Here is a 22,538-nt window from a genome sequence, read left to right as displayed (position 1 = left end):
TTTGCAAACCACTTTACATACCTTAATAATAGCTAGCATTTACAGGGTGCTCTAAGATTTTCAAAGCTTTTCATGGACGTTATCTCAATTTGATACAACTCTGTGAAGTAGCTTCTATTATCCATTTTATGGATATTGGAAACTGAGGCTGAGAAGTTAAATGACTTGATGACTGTTACATATCTCTAAGCATCAGAGGAAGGATCTGAACTGAAGTTTTCCATATCTAGCATTCATTTTCACTGTAGGATCTAGCTGTCATTTGAACCTCATAATAACCCTTTGAAGAATAAGTAATTAAAAGTTTATTATATCCCATTTTAATAAGAGCTAGCATGTACATAGGGCTTTAACATCTGCAGAATGCTTTGCAAATATTATCTCATTTAAACTTCACAACAACCCCATGATGGAGGTCGTGTTGTTATTTTCATTTTATACATAAGGAAACTGAGGCATAGATAAGGTGATCTGCCCAAGATCACTCAAAGCTACATTTGAATTCAGATCACCGTAGCTTCAGATCTAGCATTCTATACCACCAGACACTTCTGCATAAGAAGAATTCTTTAGAGTTAAGTGATTTGCTGAGCATCCCACAACTAGTATCAGTGGAAAGATTCTAAATTAAGTCTCTCCAAACTCAAAATCCAGCAAGCCTTCAAACCTGAAAGAAAAAGAAACAGTGGCTTTTACTCTTGTACTGGGAAAGGAGAGACAGCAAGTGCTGGAAAGGCTGGTCAATGAAGGCAGGGCCTCATCTTCTGACTCCCATTACTGTTTCTATCCCATTGGACAGCATCATTTCATGTAATTTTTAATAATCTGGACATGATAAATCTTATGACTACTACAAAATTCCTATAACCTTGGTGGGAGAACATATTTTTTCATGGCTTGTCCCATTAAATTACTCTGCAGCTGTAAACTGTTACCATACATCCTTGAGGTCCATGAAAGTTTATTGAGTCAGCTCCCTTTCACTGATACAGAGAAACATGACATTGATAGTGAGACTTTGTTATGAATTTTAGAGTCTTTGAGGTGGGAAAGGGCTGACAAAACTAGTCTGGCATACTGGGAATTCAGTTTCAGAGATTACTTTCATTTTTGATGATGTCCACAGGATTCTTGGGGTAGATAATATCGCCAAGCCAAGAAAGCCTTAAATGTCCCCATTTGTAAGGTGGCACTAATTAGTATTCACCACTTTCCTTCATAGGACATTATTAAGAATTAGATCTTTCTAAAATGGTTTGATATTTTTCCAAGGTGGCAGTCTGAATACAAGTGGTTGCTTGCTTTGTCTTGTCATCACATTTTGACCATTCAAGAAAATAACCCAGCTGTCACACTAAGAAGGCACATTCTTTAAATGCCTTTAAATTTGAAATAAAGAGCTCTTATTTTGTGCTCTACAATTTTCTCCCTATAAGAGTAGAAGTTTAGAGCTGAAAAGGACCCTGGAGATCACAAAATCTAATTTGCTTTTCTCACAGATGAGGAAACTGAGGCCAGAGGATCAAGTAATTTATCTAAGGACATGAGAGTAGTAAGTGGCATGGCAAAAACTGAACCCAGATCCTCTAACTTCAAAGCTAGCCCTCGATGCTACATCATTGTGCTTTTCACTCTTGGTTAGAGCCCAAACCTTTCTGACTATAAATTTTGAAATAACTTTTGGAGAAGTTGTAAGTGCATACACTTAAACCTGTGCCTTTATGTATAAATGCAACATTAATTAAAAAGAAAAGGAGAATCCTTTGGTATCAGAACAATCTGTTCCATTTGCACTGCTAAAAGGTAAGAATTAAGGATTTGAAGTTTGAAAGTTAAAAACAGTTCTTTTTAATACTACTATTTCAGATATTTAAGATAGTCTGTGGCTGCTGAGACTTCCCGGTGCATTCAGCAAGGAAAACATTTCCCATTTGTTGTTCTCCATCCACACATTCCACATTTGTTGGAGAAATCTATATTTGCAAATATAAGCAAAGATCTCCTTGTAGCCTGCAGAAATTCCATTCATTTACATTTTTAAGTTGCTTGTTGACTAATTTACCTTCCCAGGCACTTCCCTGATTTGTCTCAAATCTTCTCAGTTTAGGAGGGAAAGTTACTTAAAGCCTTATGAGTAAACTGGGGCTAACCACTGGACAACTAGGTGGTGCAGTGGATAGAGCACCAATGCAGGAGTCAAGAAGACCTGTGTTCAAATCTCAACTCAGACACTTGACACTCACTAGCTGTGTGACCTTGGGCAAGTCACTTAACCCCAATTGCCTCATCCTGGGTCATCTCCAGTCATCCTGATGAATATCTGGTCACTGGATTCAGATGACTGTGGAGGAGAGGTGAGGCTAGTGACCTGCACAGCCCTCCCTCACTCAAAAAGAACAAAGTCAAGTGCAAGTCATGTCATTATTTCTATGATGGCATAGTCTTCTTCGGCAATGAAGAACGAACACACAACTTTAAATTGCTCTTTACATCTGCCTCTCACTGAAACTTAGTTCCTTCTTGATGATACAGCTTCCCTGGCCTCCTTTTCCAGACATAACTGCACTTTAACTCATTCCTGTAATTCACTGGTTAAAGCAGGGGAGTTGGAATACTCCTTGTTCTCCATTGCCAGTTCCAGGTTCTGCCACTACAACCATCACCTACACTCCTTTGTAGATCATTCAATCCATATCAATCGCAGAATCAAAATCCTGGGAGCTGTTGATTAGCAACTTCCAGGACCCCCCTCTTCTTTTGTGAAAGAGTTCAGTGTCTGTTCAAAGTTTGTTTTTTTTTTCCTCTTCAATTCTCTCCCTCTTACTGGAAGACTTCAACATACATATTGAGATGACTTCAAATAGCCTAACTTTCTAGTTCCTTAACTTTCTCATATCCCATGACTTGTTCCACCCTACCTCAGCCACATATAGGGATGGTAATATCTTTGGATCTTTCCATCACCCACAAATGTGACACTTCTGTGTTCATGAACTCTGAAGTTCATTAAGTGAATTCTCCCTCTCCCTTGCAACCTCAAACCCTGTTCTTTATCCACATTGTGAATATCCTGACCTCTAAGTCCTGGATCTTTCAGTTCTTTTCCAAGACATCATCTCTGCTCTAACTACACTCTCCTGATCCTTTGGTAAACCAGTTCAACTCTACACTGTTTTATTCTCTTGAATACTATGCCCTCATTAATATATTGTGGCTCTTGCCCTGTTAAACCTTTACCTTGGATCACTCCCACCATTTGCTGCCTTTGCTCTTATACACGTGCTATTAAATGAACCTGTATAAAATCATGAAACCAAGCTGAATGGGTCTGCTACAAATATATATTATATAACCTCAACTGGAGTCTCACTGCTTCAAGGAAATCCTTTTTAACTCCCCATATAGCATACCCCATCTCCTGACTCTAGGCCATCTCCACTGGGTATTCCTTTATGCCTGGAATACTCATCTGCTCCTGGTCTCCATGGATTCCTTCAAGTCCAAGCTAAAATCTCATCTTTTACAGGAAATTTTTTCCCAACCCCACAATTCTAGTGTCTTACCTCTGTTGATTATTTTCAACTTATCTTGTATGTAAGCTTGTTTGTACATAATAATTTCCTTGTTGTCTCCCTCCTCCCATTAGACTATGAACTCCCAGAGAAAAGGGACCATTTTCACTTTTCTTCATCTTTCCAGCACTTGACACAAATTCTGGCACATAGTAGGTACTTAACATATTTACTGACGGAATGACATTATGGAATCAATTTTTAAAATGTCTGTTTTTTCTGACTCCTTTGATCAAACTTCCCCTCTCCTCCTATCATGCACTGGGAAGAAGAAAATATATATATGGGAGAGGAGAGGAGGAAAAATTAAAGTGGGATTTAAGAAACCTGCTGCCTCTACCCCTACTGAATTGGATGGCGAATGATCAAGAAACATAATTTTAATCCTGTGAGGCAAAATAGGCAGCCTACATGTACTATCACAGAATTACAGTTCAAGGAGTCAATCCCTTCTGTGTTAATATAAATTAGAGAGGTAAAAGAAAGGCAACAGGTATCCATCTACTGATACTTAACCCCTTCTTTCTTCATATGCTCAGTGATTGGCTCTTAAGAGTTAATATTACTGAGGAAGCATTAAATTGAGTTTTCATTCTCCTTTTGCCCAGAACACACATAATTGTGAGTCAGGATGGCAGAGGCCCCAAATACACAGAAATTGTCCCAGATGCCAAGATGAATCATCAGTAGAGGCAATTAAACAGAATCACCACTTTTTAGAGTTGGAAAAGACTGTAAAGGACATCAGGACATATACGTGAACAAAAATCACTTCTAGAACCTATTTAAAAACTGGACAACTGACATCAACCTTAAGGCCTCCAGTGATGGAGAAACCCACTGTCTCCCAAGGCAACCAGTTTCATTTTGGAAGAGCTCTAATTGTTAGGAAGTTTTTGTTTATTTAAACCTAAATTTGCTTCTTTTCAACTCTTCCATTCCCCCAGTTCTACCTGTAAGTCCAGTCTCTTTCCTAATTGACTCTTCAAGTATAGGAAAACAATTGTGTACCTCCCTCCTCCCAAGTCTTCTCTTTTTCAGGATAAACAAGCCCACAGGCTCAACCTTCTCAAAATATCTTGCCTTAGATGAAAATCTGATACATGTTATCTAGAGTACAATGAAAATAAAAAGTTACTTAAAAATTCCCAGTCTGTAGGACAGCTCATTGACTCTCTGGTCTTCTTTCTTTTCACTGAATCTATTGATACAAGCTGAGAAATATGTGTCTGAATCTATATTCAAATACATTGCTAATGAGAGAGAAACACAGACTTCTTTAGATCCTTAAAACTGGATTTGCAACTAACCAGGAGGCTAGACCTTTTGACCTGACTATCTATATTTTTGCAACTCATCTAAGAGGGAAACAAAAACAAAAAAAAAAAAATGGCATTGTTTCTCTCAGTTTTAGAGAAGCAGCAGCAAGGATTATAATAGGTATCTCAATTCAAATCTAGCCTATCTTATTGCCTCCAATAATGCCAAACATTTAAGGAAACAGCTTTCATCATTTACATGGCATCAAGCCAGAGGTTGAGGCATAGCCCAACTGACAAATATGGCTACAGTTTATAGAGTTTAAGAAAACATATTGGGAAGAAGTGTGGGGAAAACACCAAATTTCTCACAGTCCGGATAACAATATAGGATTAAAGGGGGGATAGGACAAGTGGAGGAGGAACAAAAATTATGCATGTAATTTAGGTACCCCTGGGTACCTAAATTCAACCCATCAGTTGGTTTTCTGGAAATAAGCAACATCTAGATTCCAGGTGTCCCCAATGTTTCATCAAGGCTTTTTAAAATTTCACTGTAGGACATTTCTGAAAATTAATCCAAACACATTGCAAAGGAAAACTAGGAACTGGAAATTGTAAAAGAACAGAGAAACAAATTTAAGTGAATATATCTTGATTCAATACCCAGAATAAAAGAGAAAATATTATTCATATCTTGGACCTTATGGCCCTCCAGTGGAATTCACTGACCTAGCTCTAGAATGAATCCCATGAAATATAACCTCATTTTAAAGATCCTCTTTTTCTTGTGTTTAGACTCCTGGGGAAACTCTCTCTATTGCTCTCTGTCTCTCTCTGTCTCTCTGTGTCTCTGTGTCTCTGTCTTTCTCTCTCTCCCCTCTCTTCTCTGTGTCTCTGTGTCTATCTTTCTGCCTCTGTGTATCTTTCTCTCTCTGAGTATCTCTCTCTGTCTCAGTGTGTCTCTCACACACATTTACTTGTCACTGATTATGTGAAGGGTTCAGTGCTGGATATATAAATACAAGCAAAAAAAATAATCTCTGACTTAAGGAACATAACTTCCTTCCAGAAATATAACTGCCAATTCTGATCCAGGTCAGAACCCACAAACTGTGCTGAGGACAAAAGGCACACAAAAAAAATTGCAAGTCTTTTCTTTAACAGATAAATTTAGTTGGGGGGGGGTGAATTTGGGGTGGATGAATAAATTAATGAGCATTTAATAAACAGTGCTTGCTATGCACCAAGCACTGGACTAACTATCTGGGAAACTGGAGGTAATTCCTGCTGTCAAGGAGCTAACACACTAGTTGGTGGAAATAATACAAAAGAAGGTCCAAAAGAATGGCAAGGCTCAGAAGTCTTCAACCTGAGGCAGAGCAGTGGATGGCAAGGAAAGCAAGGCCTCATGCCCTGGCACACAAGAGCCCACGACTGAGAGAGACCCTGTGATCCATCCAGTGAGTGCAAGATAAAGAGCCCAGGACAGAATTGCTTGGAAGACAATATGCTTGGGGAGGGAATAGGATGAGGATGGGCTCAGAAGGAACTCTTTTGGTTGGGTGGACAACATAGATACCTGATAGCTTCCTCTTCTAACGAACTGTCCTCACCAACTTGGGGCTGACCAAAGTTACTCCAGTCCGCTGAAGCAATACAGATACTATCAGTGCTTTGTAAGGCTCAGTGTCCCGGGATAAAACCCCAGTTTCCTGGCTATTTAGGGCATTGTTCTTTTCATACGGAAAGCATGAGACCTTTTGACATGTTAAAATTCACAGGAAAAAGAGGGGAAATTACTTGTGAGTGGACCTGTAGGAGTTGCTTTTCTTGCTAAGTCAATAGAATTGAAGATGTGAGATGAGAAATATATCTCTTTCCTAATTAGATCACCAATGGACAACCCTCTACTACACTTCAGTTGACTGCAGTAGAGATCTCTCACTTACTTGAGCAACTGTCATGATTGGATAAACACTCCGTGCTTCAACTAGCTCATAATAAAGCTGACAAAATTATCTTGCTTAACACTTTTAACTGTCATGTTTCAAAAATCAAAGTCCAAATTGGTATTAAATAAATACAATGAGATTATCTTTTGCCTTCCTCCAGAAAAATCTCTATCTCTAGAAGAATATTCTACCCCTCAAGATAAAGCAGCAATTCAGAAAAAAACAAGGACAGTCATTCTTGAGTGCATTATTTTATTCAGCTATTGAGGATGACCTTCCCTTATCTTTCAAGATGAGAGACACATGACACTATGATAAATTAGAATGATTTGTGTGCATGTGTATGTAAAAGAGGGAGATAAAGGAAGAGTAGGAGAGAGAAACAGGAGGAAGTAAAGAGAAAGAGAAAGACAGGGAAAGAAAGAAGAAAAGAGAAATACATGGAAAGGAAGAGAAAGGGAAAAAGGAGAGAGGCAGAGAAAATATCCAAATATGCATGCTTCATTTGATAATCAGTTGCTATAACTGTGTCACAGGTGTGGATAAAGACATTGATGTATGACTAATGATCCTTTCCACAGTGTCAGGAATACAAGAACTAAAGGAATTTGAGTCTCCAATTCTTTTCCCTGAACCAGGAAAAGAGAAAGATAACAAAGAAAGAATATAGTCAGTTCTTGCTGTAACCACAGTCAGCTGAGTAGCTTGTAAATGTGAAACAGGGTTCATCTAAATGTGACAGCAAATTAAAAGACTCACCGATGACTGCAATTCTTTAATGGAGGACCATATTAAAAAAGATAATATGCTGAAAAAAAGTTCAACTGAAGGGATGATGTTTTGATAAATTTATATTTCATGCTAAGAAAAATAAATCCCACCATGGCCACCTCTCTGCATGAATCCTGTATCTTACTTTTCTAAGTATGAAAGAGAACAAGGAATTTGGGGGCATCTAAGTTGATTTCCCACTACAAATGATGTATTTATTTTGCTGCATATAGTAAACACCATCATAAGCTACACTGAGAAGCTGAGGATTCTATTCTATTTACTTTGTACATATTGATGTTTATATGTGAACATGTTTAGTTTCCTTTGGTAGAAAATAAGTTCCTTAGGCTAGGCATTGATAGCCATAGAGATAAATTGCAACAGTTAAATAGTAAAAAGGAAAAAAACTTCAACAAAGGCATGAATGTTCTAGGTCAGAGACCGAAGTACCAATGTGTAAGTAACCATTTCTGGAAGGTGTCATTTTGAATGGTATGGTGAAGCAGTTTCTGCCACGGATGTTTTCTGACATCTAACATGCAGACATGATATTCAGGATAAATTTAATAATTTTCTTTCCCAATAACACCATTACTTTACACCTCAAAACAGGGAATAAAAATGCTCAATTAAAATAGCAATACCTTTAATGAGGGATAGAAATCACTAAATACATCTTTATAACATTCATATCCTCTGAGTACTTTTTTAAAAAAATCTCTCAAATGAATTAAGAGAAAATTCTATTCTCTTTGAAAAGTCCATATATTCAAAGGTTCTGCCTGAATAAATGACCTCTGTGAGGCCATGGATAATAAATTAAAAGCCCAAAGCACCTTCTTTTCCAGTAAGGGTTGGTTTTCTTCTATAGTGTGGCAGTCAGATATTCAATAGCTGCTATTTGAAGAACCGTTAAACATTTCAAGAAGTTGACCCATTTACTTGTAGATAGTGACTATAATGGATGCTGTCAAACCTCTTTGGTCACCAAAATACCACCTCTCTCCATTCCCCTGATGCCACTTTTGAAGGCTTTTTTTTTTTTTTTTAATCTTCTGCTCCTTGCCTTCCTTTCTGGAAAGCAAACTACTTACACACCTCCACCCACCCACAGTTCCTGTTGACCAAGAGGTGTGACTGCATGGAAGCCTACGAAGAAAAGATACTAAGGAATTATACAGGGTATCTTTCAGTCCAAAGTGGTAATGGGAACAAGAACCTTCTCTACCTTGCAGGTCAGCTTTGGTCAACGCAACTTTGTTAGCAAAAGAACAGAAAAAAAAGCGAAAACAATAACCAGAGGTTAGTAAGAGGCAGATTAAACCAGGGTAACATTACAGAAAAAGAAAAGCAACCTGCATAACAAACACAGCTAGATCATACAATTAATAAGCACACAGATGGAGTGAAGGCAGCATGGACCAATGAACTCAAAGACAATAAAGACGGATGGAGGGTTTGGTAAGAGCCAAGATGGTGCCCAAGGTAGCCAAGCGAGAGCAATGCAAAACCAAACCCAGCAAAGCAGAAGCAATAAGCAACAACTTCACATTCACAAAATCAACTCCAAAACAGAAAATCAAGAGCAAATGGTTTTCAAGGAATCTGGCTAAGCAAAGAGAAAAGAAAAGAAGAATTTCATGGAAGGCAGGGTGTGAGATGTGTAGGGGACTCAAAGGGCACAAAAATTCTGAACATTAAAAAGTTTAACATGAAGCATTCATTTAAGGAACCCTCCTTGGTCCCTTCCACAAGTGATACCAGAAAAGGATGAACTCAAATCACAAGCTTATTTGACCATTGACACAAAGGGATTTGGGAACACTAAACAGATCTAGGTTTTTTCTTCAGGGTTGTTTTAAATACGAATAAGACTGCTTCTGCAAAACTTCAAGCCCATTTCCACAAACCATTACTTCTTTATTCTGTTTCATTTAAGCTTGAGAATTAGCATGTCAACTTCCCCTACCCCTCTCCGCTGACCACCTGTCTGTCAATGCTTATATATTATTATTTTAAGAGTTTCTACCTACTACTGTGGGAAAACATTTATGAATTACTCAGTTCTTGATCTTTCTAGCAGAACTACAAGGGAACCTTTAATCCCTCAGGAGAACAGTCATTAGAGATGTAAAGTAAGAATCCAACCTCAGTGATTAGGTGGAGGCCTTGCTCGGACAAGACACGTTGTCGATGCCATATATCCACCCCAATTAAAGAGAGCCACATACCAAAGAAAACTTGATTTTTTAAAAAAATATCATGCTTTACACTTAGGTTCTCTTATTTTCTTTAGTGAATCAGAGCTAGTGAGGGAAAAACAGTTCTTTGTATTATGAATGGAAGAATCAACAATTCCATTAATACCATAGGATCATAAATCAGTTTCCCAAGAGCTAGAAGGGGCCCCAAAGGCCATCTGATCCAACAGCTTCATTCTACAAATGAGGAAACTGAGGCCTCTTGTGTCACAAAAGTGACAGGAGGCATTACCAATGGCTGTGATAAGAATATGTAACTTATTTTAGCCCATTTGCTCTATAGGTGTGAGAGTAAAATACATTCACTTTCAATTAAATATTACGAGGAGATACAGGGTTTATCTAGAAGCAACAAAACCTCCCCATTCCTTCTCTTGTTCTATAAATGGGCACTATTAGAAGAAATGTGAACCATTTCCTATGGTTCCAATCAAATTAACATCTAAAAACCTTTATGAGGTTATTTGGCAAGTTATATAATTTGAAAAACCCAAGATGACAATAATCTCTCTTTTTAGATTCCCATGTTTGTGTGTGTGTGTGTGTGCATCATGCATGTGCTCATGCTCATGTACTGTAAGGGTCAAAGGGTGGCTTTCCTTCCTCCTTATAGTCTTAATAGTTCTATTTCACAAATCCATGGAAACACCTGGGGACTCTTACTGGGGTTAGTTAAAAATGGCACATCGTTGCAAAGACATCGATTCATGACTTAATTCACGTTTCAGGCATTCTGTTCCTGGCCACTTAAGCTAATTACCCTACTCATTTATGTATAATAAACAAGGACCCTTCCCTTAGAGCTCATCTTCCACTTCAACCCACCTAGTGAGGAGGTTATAATGCTTGACATGTAGCCATCATAATTATCTCCATGGCAATAGAGTGCAGTGTTATTAGACTCACAGGGCTTGTCATGGAGTTGATCCATCAAGTCATCATGTATGGCTTTAGACAACTGCCCATACTCAAAAGGAAGGTCAGAACCAACAATAATTAATTTCACACCAAACTGCATGGTAGGATTCAGAAAGAGTCCTTACTAGTGATATAGATACATTGCGTATTAAAAAAATACTCTATATGGCACCCAATTACCTGTAAGATAACAACTTTTAAAAAATGCCTCCATAAAAGCTTTCATTTAGAATTCACATGTAATTTAGAATCACTCTTTCGAATAGGAAACTAAGGTTTTATTTCTTTGTATTCAGCTTATATGTTTTAATATTCTAATTATTTTCAAACTATTGAATTTGCATGGCTCCTAATCAGAAATAGCAATGATGATGATATATATTTTATAGTGACGTGTACTTTATTGATCATTTTAACCCCATTATCTTCTTTGATTCAATTATCTGCTTGATACAAGCATCATTCTTGCTTGTTATCATTGGAAATCCCATTTTGTTTATATGAATCTATACTTTAGGCCTGACACTGAATTCCAAATGCTGTCTCTCTCATGGTTATAGGCAGAGTTCACAACAAAGTTATTCTGTTTGAGTTGAAAACAGTGGAAAAACAGGCACAAAGAACATTTCTCAGAATAAAGAATGAAATTTAAAGGACAAAGGAATCTGAAGCAATTTCAAAATGTACTGGGTATAGTCCTTTCCATCTTGTCCATACCATCTCTCTGCCATATGCAGTTAAAAGAATTTATCAGCAAAATATAGAAAAAAAGAAAAAACAGAATGGTATGAAAGGATGCTCTAACTTTTTACTTAAAGAATAGAGGAAACTGACTCTTAGGAGACAGGAAATGGCTTCTACAACCACAGACCAGATTGGGTGGACAGGAAACCTTTTAGAGTGTGCTTGATGGACATGATTGAGCATCCAGTGAACATAAAAGGGGGATGGGAATGGAATTGAGTACTAAGGAGGAAATGGAATACCACATTTCAACAAGGTAAATTAATGAGGTCCACAAGAAAATATTGTAAGCACAAATAAGACAACACGAGGCTGAACCATTCTAAATGAAAAAATTCTGACATATTGATAATTGATGGACACTCACTCACTTTGTCTTGCAGCCTAGGTGAAAAAACTCGTTTACTATCAGAGATCCAGAGTATAACAAAATCTGTTAGAGTACTGTTTCTAAATCTGTTCTGATGAAACCCAGGGAATCTATAAAATGTTCCAACGGATCTCAAAAGAAAAAATTGTAGTGGAATATAAGAACACACAGAAAGATACTCCTTTCCTGTTTCTATTAGATTCGTTAAATTTATGAGTTCAATCAATGCAGGAAAAAAACCAAACCACCAGAGACTGACCAGCATTAATCATAGGTCAACAAAACGGTGTCTTTATTGGTCTAGAATTAGTCATTGAACATTTCTAGTAATGTATGACATGAAATTATTGGGTTGTCTATTTGAAAAAAGTGTGGGTCTTCCTGATGTGGTTTTGCCATTCCAAAAGACTTAAGAACCAGTTATTACTCTAGGAATTAAAAGTGTTCAACACTACCCTCTGCTGGTGAAAAACAGACTTACTGACAATTGGACAGCCCCCAGAGAAACAGAAGGAAAAGTTCTTTCTGTGCTGTCCCCGTAGGTATACCTGAAGCTTCCTTGCAATGTGAGCTGGTAAGTCACTGGTTTGTAGCATTTGGATTGCTCTAACCCGCCCCCTTCCCAATTTGTACTGAATAATTCATGGTCATTGTAAAGTTTCTGTCCTTTCTTAAGTCATCCTGGAATTGAAGGTAAAAGTAATGGATATGGTGATATTGATGCCTGGGGAAGTCCCTTGTAGGCAAGTATGCAGTGCTACACAAAACATCTGCTCATTGCAGCTCTAGGAGACTTTTGGCATATAAACCCAACTATTGGCATGAATGTATTGATAATGACGAGACTTGAGATGTTAAAAAAAATGAAAAGAGAGGATGAGGGGAAGGGACAGAAGAAGGAGGCATTGGCAGACGCAGCAGGGAGGCTAATGCTTGGGACCAGAGTGAAACTAAAAGATAGGGTACCTTCACATCCACGCTCGATCTGGCCACTCCTATGAAGAGCATCATTGATCAGATCTGGCAGGCGTCCATTCAAGTCCACAGATGCTAGGCAGCCTTGGAAGCCATCCCGTGAGGCCACAAGCTTAGGGAGGTTGCTATACATGCCTTGGGCAAGGCCAGCCATATAGAGGTCACCTGAAAAAAAAGTTGGTATGGGGAAGAAGAGGGAGATGAATCCAGGTGTCTAATCTTTGAACTCTGAAATAATTATAGGAGATTTAATATAGTTGAGGGGGGGAAGTGTTTCAAGTAAATATGTACTTATTATACATGCTTATGCCTGTTAAAATCCCTAAATTCCAAATCACAGAATTTCTTTTTTTGAAAAGTAACTACTCTAACACTTTACACTGATAAGTACTGAAGGATTTATAGAACATATATACTCACATAGCTCCAAATTTGCAAGCAACTTTTGAGCTATGGCCAAATAGAGAAAAGAAAGAATTGAACTTTGGAGTGATAATTCAGCATAGCTGCATTGCTCTCAACTTGATAAATTTACCTCACTTCTGTACAGCTTTTTTTGGAAAATAGGTAAAATTAACAACAACAACACAAGCTAGGAAAGTCAAGATTTCTTAAAGAATTTACCTTTCAGATCCAGATTTTTGGCGCCATTGATAACCTGAGTGACCACCTTGGTGTCCACCTTGAGACTGTGAGTATTACTGTTGTCCCGGGTAATGACAACATTATGCCATTGGTTATCGTTCAGTGGTCGGTCACTATTACCCTTGATGACATTGGGACCATTTCCAAGGTCAAATACATAGTGTATATAGCTGTAAAGGGCATAAAAATCACTTGATTAAATGCTGGTGGTCAGGGAAGTTTTGTATATGCAGATATATTTACACAAATATGTTTATGCTTATCACAGTAAAAATGACAAAAATAATAATTGCATATAAAATAGATTTCACATGTATACAATCACATCCATAGCCACAGGTTACATCTTAACTTTGTTTAATGGAATCACTAATATGCTCTATAGGGTAGAAAGCGATATTTCCCATCCCCAGAAGAAGGTCTTTAAATAGATTGTTCTGCAAATCAATGATTTAATCTTATGTGATTCATATTAACACAGCACTTGCTTTTAGTCTTCCACGTCTAAAATACTTGAAAGTCACGAGGAGTGCTATAGTTCAAGGTATTAGGTGGTACAGTGAATAAAGTGCTAGACTTGGAGTCAGGAAGATCTGAGTTACAATAAATATATATGATATGTATAATATAAGTAGATAATAAAATGTAATATATTAATAATGTCATTATATAACAGATACTTTATTTATAATATAATATAAATACTTACTAGTTGAGAGTACCTAGGCAATCACTTAAATCTTTGTCTATTACATTTTCCTTGTCAAATGGGGATAAAAATAGCACCTAGCCCTGTGGGTATTTGTGGGGATTAAATAGCATAAGTCAAAGTGCTTTGTAAACCTTAGAGTTATATGAATGCTAGTTTATTATTATTATTATTATTTTACAAGTCTAACAATTGAAGCACAGATTTATTTCATGATCTGCCATATCAATGAACTCATCACTAAGCAGACAGTCTATCGATGATTGATCTCTCTTTATTAGCCAGGCTGAACCTTACAAAGTAGTCTTGTTGCCAGGACTGTACTTGAAGTCTTAACCAGCATGAAAATAAAAACCTGAAAGAGCTTTTGCTCTACTGGTATAGTCCTCTAGACCATAGAGTCACCTCCCCATCATGTTGGACATCAAAGCTGGATTTTATGGGGGCACTGATTTAAGATTCCAAATCCTTGCTTTTCGCTGCTTCCAAGTGCCCTTGTCCAGACTCTCAATGATTCTTAAGAACTACCAAGGCTGGCAGTCCCCAATTTACTGATAGTTATATTCCAGAAGTGCATTGTTTTGAACTGAGAGTGCATTTTATCCACAGAAAGAACATTATATACATGACAGGCTTGCAAGCTAACTATAAAAGATACCAAGCAATATTCCCCATCACCATGTATTCTACAATATATTTAGCATGGCAAAAGTGTCATAGAACCCAACCACAATGTGCAACTATATTTCTGGGGCCAACATATTTTGGGTCTCAGCATGAGATACCTCTACCCAACCTTGAAGTGGAGTGGATGATTCCCTCTTCCCTACTCTATTAATATGACAAACAGGTGAAATGGAACCTCACTATACCAACTCCAAATCATTGATTCTCTCAAATAGGATTATAACAGGACAGGATTAGGGATGGAGAAATTGAGGGGGAAAAGGTCCCAAGTTCTTGGGCAATGAGCACTAGGGATGAGACCATATGCAAACTCTAAATACTCCTAGAACATTTTTCAGCACTGGGTTTACTCTATTGTGTTTTTCTTGTTTTTTTCCCCATGTCCCAAGGATTGGCCCACCTACTTCTCTAGCCACTTTCAAGTGCTAAGAGGTTTCTGTCCATGTCTAAGATAGTTATTCAGGAGTGATTGTTCGTATGTTAAAAAAAAATTAAGAGGCGGAGCCAAGATGGCGGAGTAGAAAGACGCACATACACATAGCTCCGAACCCACAACCCACAGAACGGCTAGAGGGGACCAACCCACGGTGAATTCTGCACCCAGAGGCCACAGAATATTGGAGTGAGGGAGATTTCTGTTCCGGAGAGACCTGCAAACCTCTCGCGGGGGGCCCTTCGCGCTGTGGACTGGGCGCCGGGATTGGGAGCTGAATGCAGCCCTGCAGCGGCCGCGACACCATGAGGAAAAGATCCTAACGGGCTACGGGGACGAGATATCCTGCAGCCACGAGGGTCCCTCCACCCACAGAGGGACCTGCAAACCTCTCACAAAAGGTCCGTCGAGCTGCAGACGCGGAGCCCAGCCCAGACCTGCGCCGGCCACGGCTCCAAGAGGTACAGATCCGAGCAGGCTTTAACGACGGGATCTCCAGCAGCGGCACAAGCCCCTCCACCCACAGGTGATGAGGGTCGGTGAGGGAGTCTCCTTGGTGGGTCGAGAGGGGAGTGGGGTGCCCCCATGGCTCGGGCCCCCCCGGGAGATAGAAGCTGAGAGGCGGCTGCAGACAGGGGCTCCCCAAGCGGGCGGGAGCCTGGATCCATTGTGGAAGGTCTGTGCATAAACCCCCTGAGGGAACTGGGCCTGAGAGGCGGCCCTGCCCCGACCTCAGCACCTGATCTTAATCTAACACTGAATAGCAGCCCTGCCCCTGCCAAAAGCCCTAAGGCGGGAAGCAGCATTTGAATCTCAGTCCCCAAAGGCTGGCTGGGAGGACCAGGAGGCGAGGTGGGTGTGAGGAGAATATTCAGAGGTCAAGCCACTGGCTGGGGAGAATGCCCAGAAAAGGGAAAAGAAATAAAACTATTGAAGGGTACTTTCTCGGAGAAAAGACACCTCCTCCCTTCCTTTCTGATGAGGAAGAACAATGCTTACCATCAGGCAAAGACACAGAAATCAAGGATTCTGTGTCCCAGCCCACCCAATGGGCTCTGGCCATGGAAGAACTCAAAAAGAATTTTGAAAGTCAAGTTGGAGAGGTGGAGGAAAAACTGGGAAGAGAAATGAGAGGGATGAAAGAGAAGCATGAAAGGCAAATCAGCTCCCTGCTAAAGGAGAACCAAAAAATTGTTGAAGAAATTAACACCTTGAAAACTAGCCTAACTCAATTGGCGAAAGAGATTCAAAAGGCCAATGAGGAGAAGAATGCTTTCAAAAGCAGAATTAGCCAAATGGAAAAGGAGATTCAAAAGCTCACTGAAGAAAATAGATCTTTCAAAACTGGAATGGTACAGATGGACGCTAAGGGCTTTATGAGAAAGACAGATATCTCAGAACATACCGCGCAGATTCGAAAAATGGAAGATAATGTGAAATATCTCATTGGAAAAGCAACTGACCTGGAAAATAGAATCAGGAGAGACAATGTAAAAATTCTGGGACTACCTGAAAACCATGATCAAGAGAAGAGCCTAGACATCATCTTCCATGAAATTATCAAGGAAAACTGCCCTGAGATTCTAGAACCAGAGGGCAAAATAAATATTCAAGGAATCCGCAGAACACCGCATGAAAGAGATCCAAAAAGAGAAACTCCTAGGAACATTGTGGCCAAATTCCAGAACTCCCAGGTGAAAGAGAAAATATTGCAAGCAGCTAGAAAGAAACAATTCAAGTATTGTGGAAATACAATCAGGATAACACAAGATCTAGCACCCTCTACATTAAGGGATCGAAGGGAATGGAATAGGATATTCCAGAAGTCAAAGGAACTAGGACTAAAACCAAGAATCACCTACCCAGCAAAACTGAGTATAATACTTCAGGAGAAAAAATGGTCTTTCAATGAAATAGAGGATTTTCAAATTTTCTTGATGAAAAGACCAGAGCTGAAAAGAAAATTTGACTTTCTAACACAAGAATGAAGAGAACCATGAAAAGGTGAACAGCAAAGAGAAGTCATAAGGGACTTACTAAAGTTGAACTGTTTACATTCCTACATGGAAAGACAATATTTGTAACTCTTGAAACATTTCAGTATTTGGGTACTGGGTGGGAGTACACACACACACACACACACACACACACATGCACACACGCACACATACATAGAGACAGAGTGCACAGAGTGAATTGAAGAGGATGGGACCATATCTTAAAAAAAAATGAAATCAAGCAGTGAGAGAGAAATATTGGGAGGAGAAAGGGAGAAGTTGAATGGGGCAAATTATCTCTCATAAAAGAGGCAAGCAAAAGACTTATTAGTGGAGGGATAAAGAGGAGAGGCAAGAGAAAAACATGAGGTCTACTCTCATCACATTCCACTAAAGGAAAGAATAAAATGCACACTCATTTTGATAGGAAAACCTATCTCACAATACAGGAGAGTGGGGGACAGGGGTACAAGCAGGGTGGGGGGGAGGATGGAGGGGAGGGCATGGGGAGGAGAATGCAATTCGAGGTCGACACTCATGGGGAGGGATAGGATCAAAAGAGAATAGAAGTAATGGGGGTCAGGATAGGATGGAGGGAAATATAATTAGTCCTATACAACACAACTAGTATGGAAATCATTTGCAAAACTACACAGATTTGGCCTATATTGAATTGCTTGCCTTCCAAAGGGAAGGGGTGGGGAGGGAGGGAGCTAAAGAAGTTGGAACTCAAAGTGTTAGGATCAAATGTAATGCTCTTACCACTGGGAAATAAGAAATACAGGTTAAGGGGTCAAGAAAGCTATCTGGCCCTACAGGACAAAAGAGATGACGGAGACAAGGGCAGGGAGGAAGGATAGAGGAGAGAGCAGATTGGTCACAGGGGCAACTAGAATGCTTGGGTTTGGGGGGGGGAGGGGATAAAAGGGGAGAAAATTTGTAACCCAAAATTTTGTGAAAATAAATGTTAAAAGTTAAATAAAAAAAAATAAAAAAAAATTAAGATGTATTTGGTTTCACTTCTTGCCTCATTTATCTGTGCATTCAACATTCTTGAAAAGATGAATGCAAAAGTATACTTTTTAGGCTTTTACAAGGGGGGAGGCAAGAGGGAATGAGTGGATCTTACTCTCATCGGATTTGGCTTAAGGAGGGAATAACATGCACCCTCAATTGGGTATCTTGCCCTACAGGAAAGTAGGGGGAAGGGGAACAGAGAGGAAGGATGATAGAAGAGAGGGCAGATTGGGGGAAGGGATAGTCAGAAGCAAACACTTTTGAAAAGAGACAGGGTCAAAGGAGACAACAGAATAAATGGGGGAGGGGATAGGATGGAGGGAAATATAGTCATTCACAACATGCTATTATGGAAATATTTTGCATAGCTACACATCTATAACCTATATTGAGAATTTGGAACTCAAAGTTTTAAAAACAAATGTTAAAAATTGTTTTTACATGCAACTGGGAAATAAGACATATAGGCAATGGGGTATAGATAGATTTCTATATCTTGCCCTACAAAAAAATGAGGGGGAGGAGGATAGGAAGGGGGAATGATAGAGGGAAGCACAGGCTGGGAGGAGTGATCAGAATGTATGTCATCTTGGGGTTGGGGTGGGGAGAGAAGGGGAGAAAATATGGAACTCAAAATCTTGTGGAAATGAATGTTAAAGACTAAAATTAATTATTATTTTTAAAAAGTACACTTTTTAATGTGGTTTCTAGGGAAGTATTGAGTTACAAAATGAGGTATTACTTGTATTAAGTCAATGGTAAACTTAGAAAATATATATATATGGATATGGATACAGATTTTCCCCCTTTTCCTATGCCCAAATAACACCCTAGTCATCCTAGAAAACTGATATAATGGAAGTTCCATGAGGGCAAATAATGTTTTATTGCAGCATCTGGCACATAGTTGGCACTTAAAAGATTCATTGACTGATAAAAAGAGGGTGATGAAATTAATTAGCTAAGTGGATATTTTTAATATCCATTTTGATTCAATACTTTCTACTTAAAGTATGAAACATATGATGACCAACCACTTACCCTTTGACTAGTTCAACTGCAATAAAATCATTGCCATCCCCACTGTTGAAAAGGATGAAGCCATCAGCTGAGGTGGTCTTAAACTGGAAGAAGAGGTGCATGGAGGTGTAGGCCTGGAGAGTGGCCAGGCTCAGGTAGCTGCTCTTGGTCTTGAAGGTGACAGGGTCAGCGATGATATTTCTCAAGCCAAAACGGGCCTTTAGCTCACAGTAGTCAATATCACCATTCTTGCACAAGTCAATGTAAAGGAGTCCATTAAACATGAGGCTCTGCAGGTGGCCAATGAAACTTGAGGGGATCACTGAGATGTAGCGCTTCTCTGTCATGATGCCCGTTTCAATATTGTGGAACTCTAAGCGTGTATGGTCACCTACCATTGTACCTGCATGAATAATAATGAGGTGTGAAAAAAAGAAGAAATAAGAAACCAATTAGCAAGAGGACAAATAAAGATTTACTAGGTTCGACTTGTTTCTATATATAACATGAAGAGAAATAATCAAATTACCTGAAAAAAGATAAAACACCAAGTCAACTAACCAATAATATAACTCACTTAAGCTAGATGACACAGTGGATAGAGCACCAGACCTGAAGTCAGAAAGACTTATCTTCCTGAATTCTAATCTGGCACTTCATAGTTATGTGACCTTGCGCAAGTCACTTCACCCTTTTGCTTTAGTTTCCTCATCTGGAAAATGAGCTGGAGAAGGAAATGTCAAACCATTCTTTGCCAAGAAAACCCCAAAGGGGATAATAAAAAGTCAAACGCAACTAGGAAAAAAAGAAAAATTGAACAACAATGAGAAGAAGTGATCTCATTCTTAGTGATCTCACTTCCTAGTTCTCTCATTCTTGAAATATGTTGACAAGCAGATGTTTCAAATACCTAACAGTAGAAAAGGAAATTTTAGGTAAGGGCTAACTTGAAAATCAAATGATTATTAACGTGTCCTGCCTCTGTAAAACAATGTTAGGTTTTTTGGTATAAATTACATAAAAAGCAGACTTTGGTCATCTTCAACTTAGCAAAGTTTCAAGGATATGTCATACATCTAGTATTCTATACTCTTTAGTCCTTAAAAGGAGGAATAAATTTTATCTGGAAACAGAAATCCAATGCAGGTACTGTGAGGTTCTTCTTCTATGGCAGAATGCACATAGTAGCATGTAGGATTGTAACAAAAAAAGTTAAGATAGAATATTTGAGAATGAGACTTAGCTCTGACAAATTTTTAATAAGTAATTCTCTAATCTAATATATCATGTTTTAATAGCATGGAAACCGGTGCTAGGAATTCATTAAAATAATTTTTCACAGAACTTGGCATTTACTTAAACCTTTTTTTCCTTTTGGCTCCTGAATTCAGATTATTAGTCATAAGTATTTTGTAAATTTTTAAGTGATACATATGTGTGAGTTATCATCATTGAGCAAAAAAACAAAACAGAACACAAAAAAACCCATAAAACCTGGTTCTTATTTGCAAGTTTTTGAGTGGTGTTTTGGATGCACAATGGTAAATAATATTTATAACTTAAAGGATATATCCCACAGAGTAATAAAGCAATTACATTGTTGAACTTCCTTAAAGATATAAATCATTAAAAACTGCATAAATGGATTTCTAAGGACAAAGCAATCAAATATACCTTCTTGATATTCAGGTGTTTCTTGTTTCAGAATTGCAATGGAACAGTGGAAAGACTCTTGATTTCAGTCTAAAGCTTTGGATTTAAGTCGTCTGACCTTTGACACTAAATGTGTGATTCTATTTAACCTCTCCTAGAGTAGTCCATAAAATGAGAGTAGTAATACTCATGCATCTGGCTTCGTGGATTTACCAGTTGAAGCAAGCACTTATAAATATCAAAGCACTATGGGATTGCCAATGATGATGGTGGTGGTGGTGGTGATGATGATGATATGACAGGCCTCAGGAAATAAAAGAGAAAGAGCTAGTGTTGAAGCCCAGAAGATCCATATTGAAGTCTTACCTTTGACACATACTCTGCATGTGATGCTGGTCAAGTCATAAAACTGCTCTGTGCTAGAGGTATAAGCTAAGGCTATACATTGCTGGGGAGTTGCATTGGAATATGGAGTTTGGTCATCTGGGAATTCATTAGACGAATGAAATGGCAGGTCTTGTTCCTCATCTATTATTATTATATTTTAGATATAATCTAGAGTCTTTGGTTAATGTTTCTAGACCCTTTGCAGGAATGAGATCACTTGGTGATCAGAGAAGAGTGGATGAAGAGGAAAAGGACAAGGAATAAAGCTGAAAAATAAAAAATAATTGTGAAAAAGAGGATATGAAAAATATGGGGACTATGAAGTAGTCTGGAGATTGAATTTTGAGGAATGGAAATTTGAGAGGACTTAAGAATAAAGAGAAAGACTCAAGAGAAAAGTTTTGAGCTAAAAAAAAATAGTGAAGAACTTGAGCTGAAGGACAAGGAAGGAGATGGTAAAGCAAGTGAAAAGAATTTAGGTGCACCTGTCAAATTGCTAATGAGCTTATAAGAAAAATGAAAACTCCAAAGTTGAAGATCCGCATAAGCATTAGATGTGATAATTACAACAGATGAGAGAGAGAAGCCATAACGACTCAAAGCTTATTTGTTTCTGCCTCTCTGCTAAGGAAAATGATATTTCAATCAGAAAGGAATGAAAAAAAATGGCAGATGGTGACTTGAAATCCACAATAAGTGGCATGACAGTAAAAGAGCATCAAGTTGCTCTTGATAACTTGGGGTGACTAAACCCAGATGAAGTACATGCCTGGAAAGTGAAAGACATAACAGATGTGATTGTGAAGCCACCATCCACAATTTTTGCAAGAGTCTAGAGAATGAGATTATTGTTACAAGTTCAATGTAATATAAATGTCCCAATTTTCTGAAAAATGAAATGAGTAAAATCATAGACTGGTGAGATTGACTGATTTCTGAGAAATTTTAGAATGTTTTATTAAAGGGATTGTCAGGGAACATTTAGAAAAGAAATCAGTGATCACAAAGAACTGACTTGGATATGTCTGACTAATTTCATTTCCTCTTATGACCAATTTACTGGAAGATTAGGGGAATGCCATAGATATAGTTTATAGAGATTTTAATAAAATATTTGACAGTTTCTCATGTTCTTATAGACAAGATAGAGAGATATGGCTTA

General features: G+C 38.4%; 1 protein-coding gene across 1 annotated transcript in view; it reads right to left on the bottom strand.

Annotated features, from left to right (window-relative positions):
• Nucleotides 1–22,538, bottom strand: part of LOC140513941 (neurexin-3-like) — a 46,634-nt gene that overhangs the window by 11,508 nt on the left and 12,588 nt on the right. Inside the window, exons 2-4 of the mRNA XM_072623895.1 lie at nt 19,358–19,739; nt 13,453–13,643; nt 12,820–12,993 (exon numbers count right to left, since the gene is read on the bottom strand). Of these exons, the coding sequence (XP_072479996.1) occupies nt 12,820–12,993; nt 13,453–13,643; nt 19,358–19,734 (742 nt within the window). The 5' untranslated portion in view covers nt 19,735–19,739. The remainder of the gene's footprint in view (nt 1–12,819; nt 12,994–13,452; nt 13,644–19,357; nt 19,740–22,538) is intronic.

Source organism: Notamacropus eugenii, chromosome 7 (assembly GCF_028372415.1).
Source record: "Notamacropus eugenii isolate mMacEug1 chromosome 7, mMacEug1.pri_v2, whole genome shotgun sequence".
In the NCBI taxonomy this organism is placed as follows: domain Eukaryota; kingdom Metazoa; phylum Chordata; class Mammalia; order Diprotodontia; family Macropodidae; genus Notamacropus; species Notamacropus eugenii.
The sequence above is the reverse complement of the archived record's forward strand: the minus strand, read 5'-3'. Positions and strand labels throughout refer to the sequence as shown.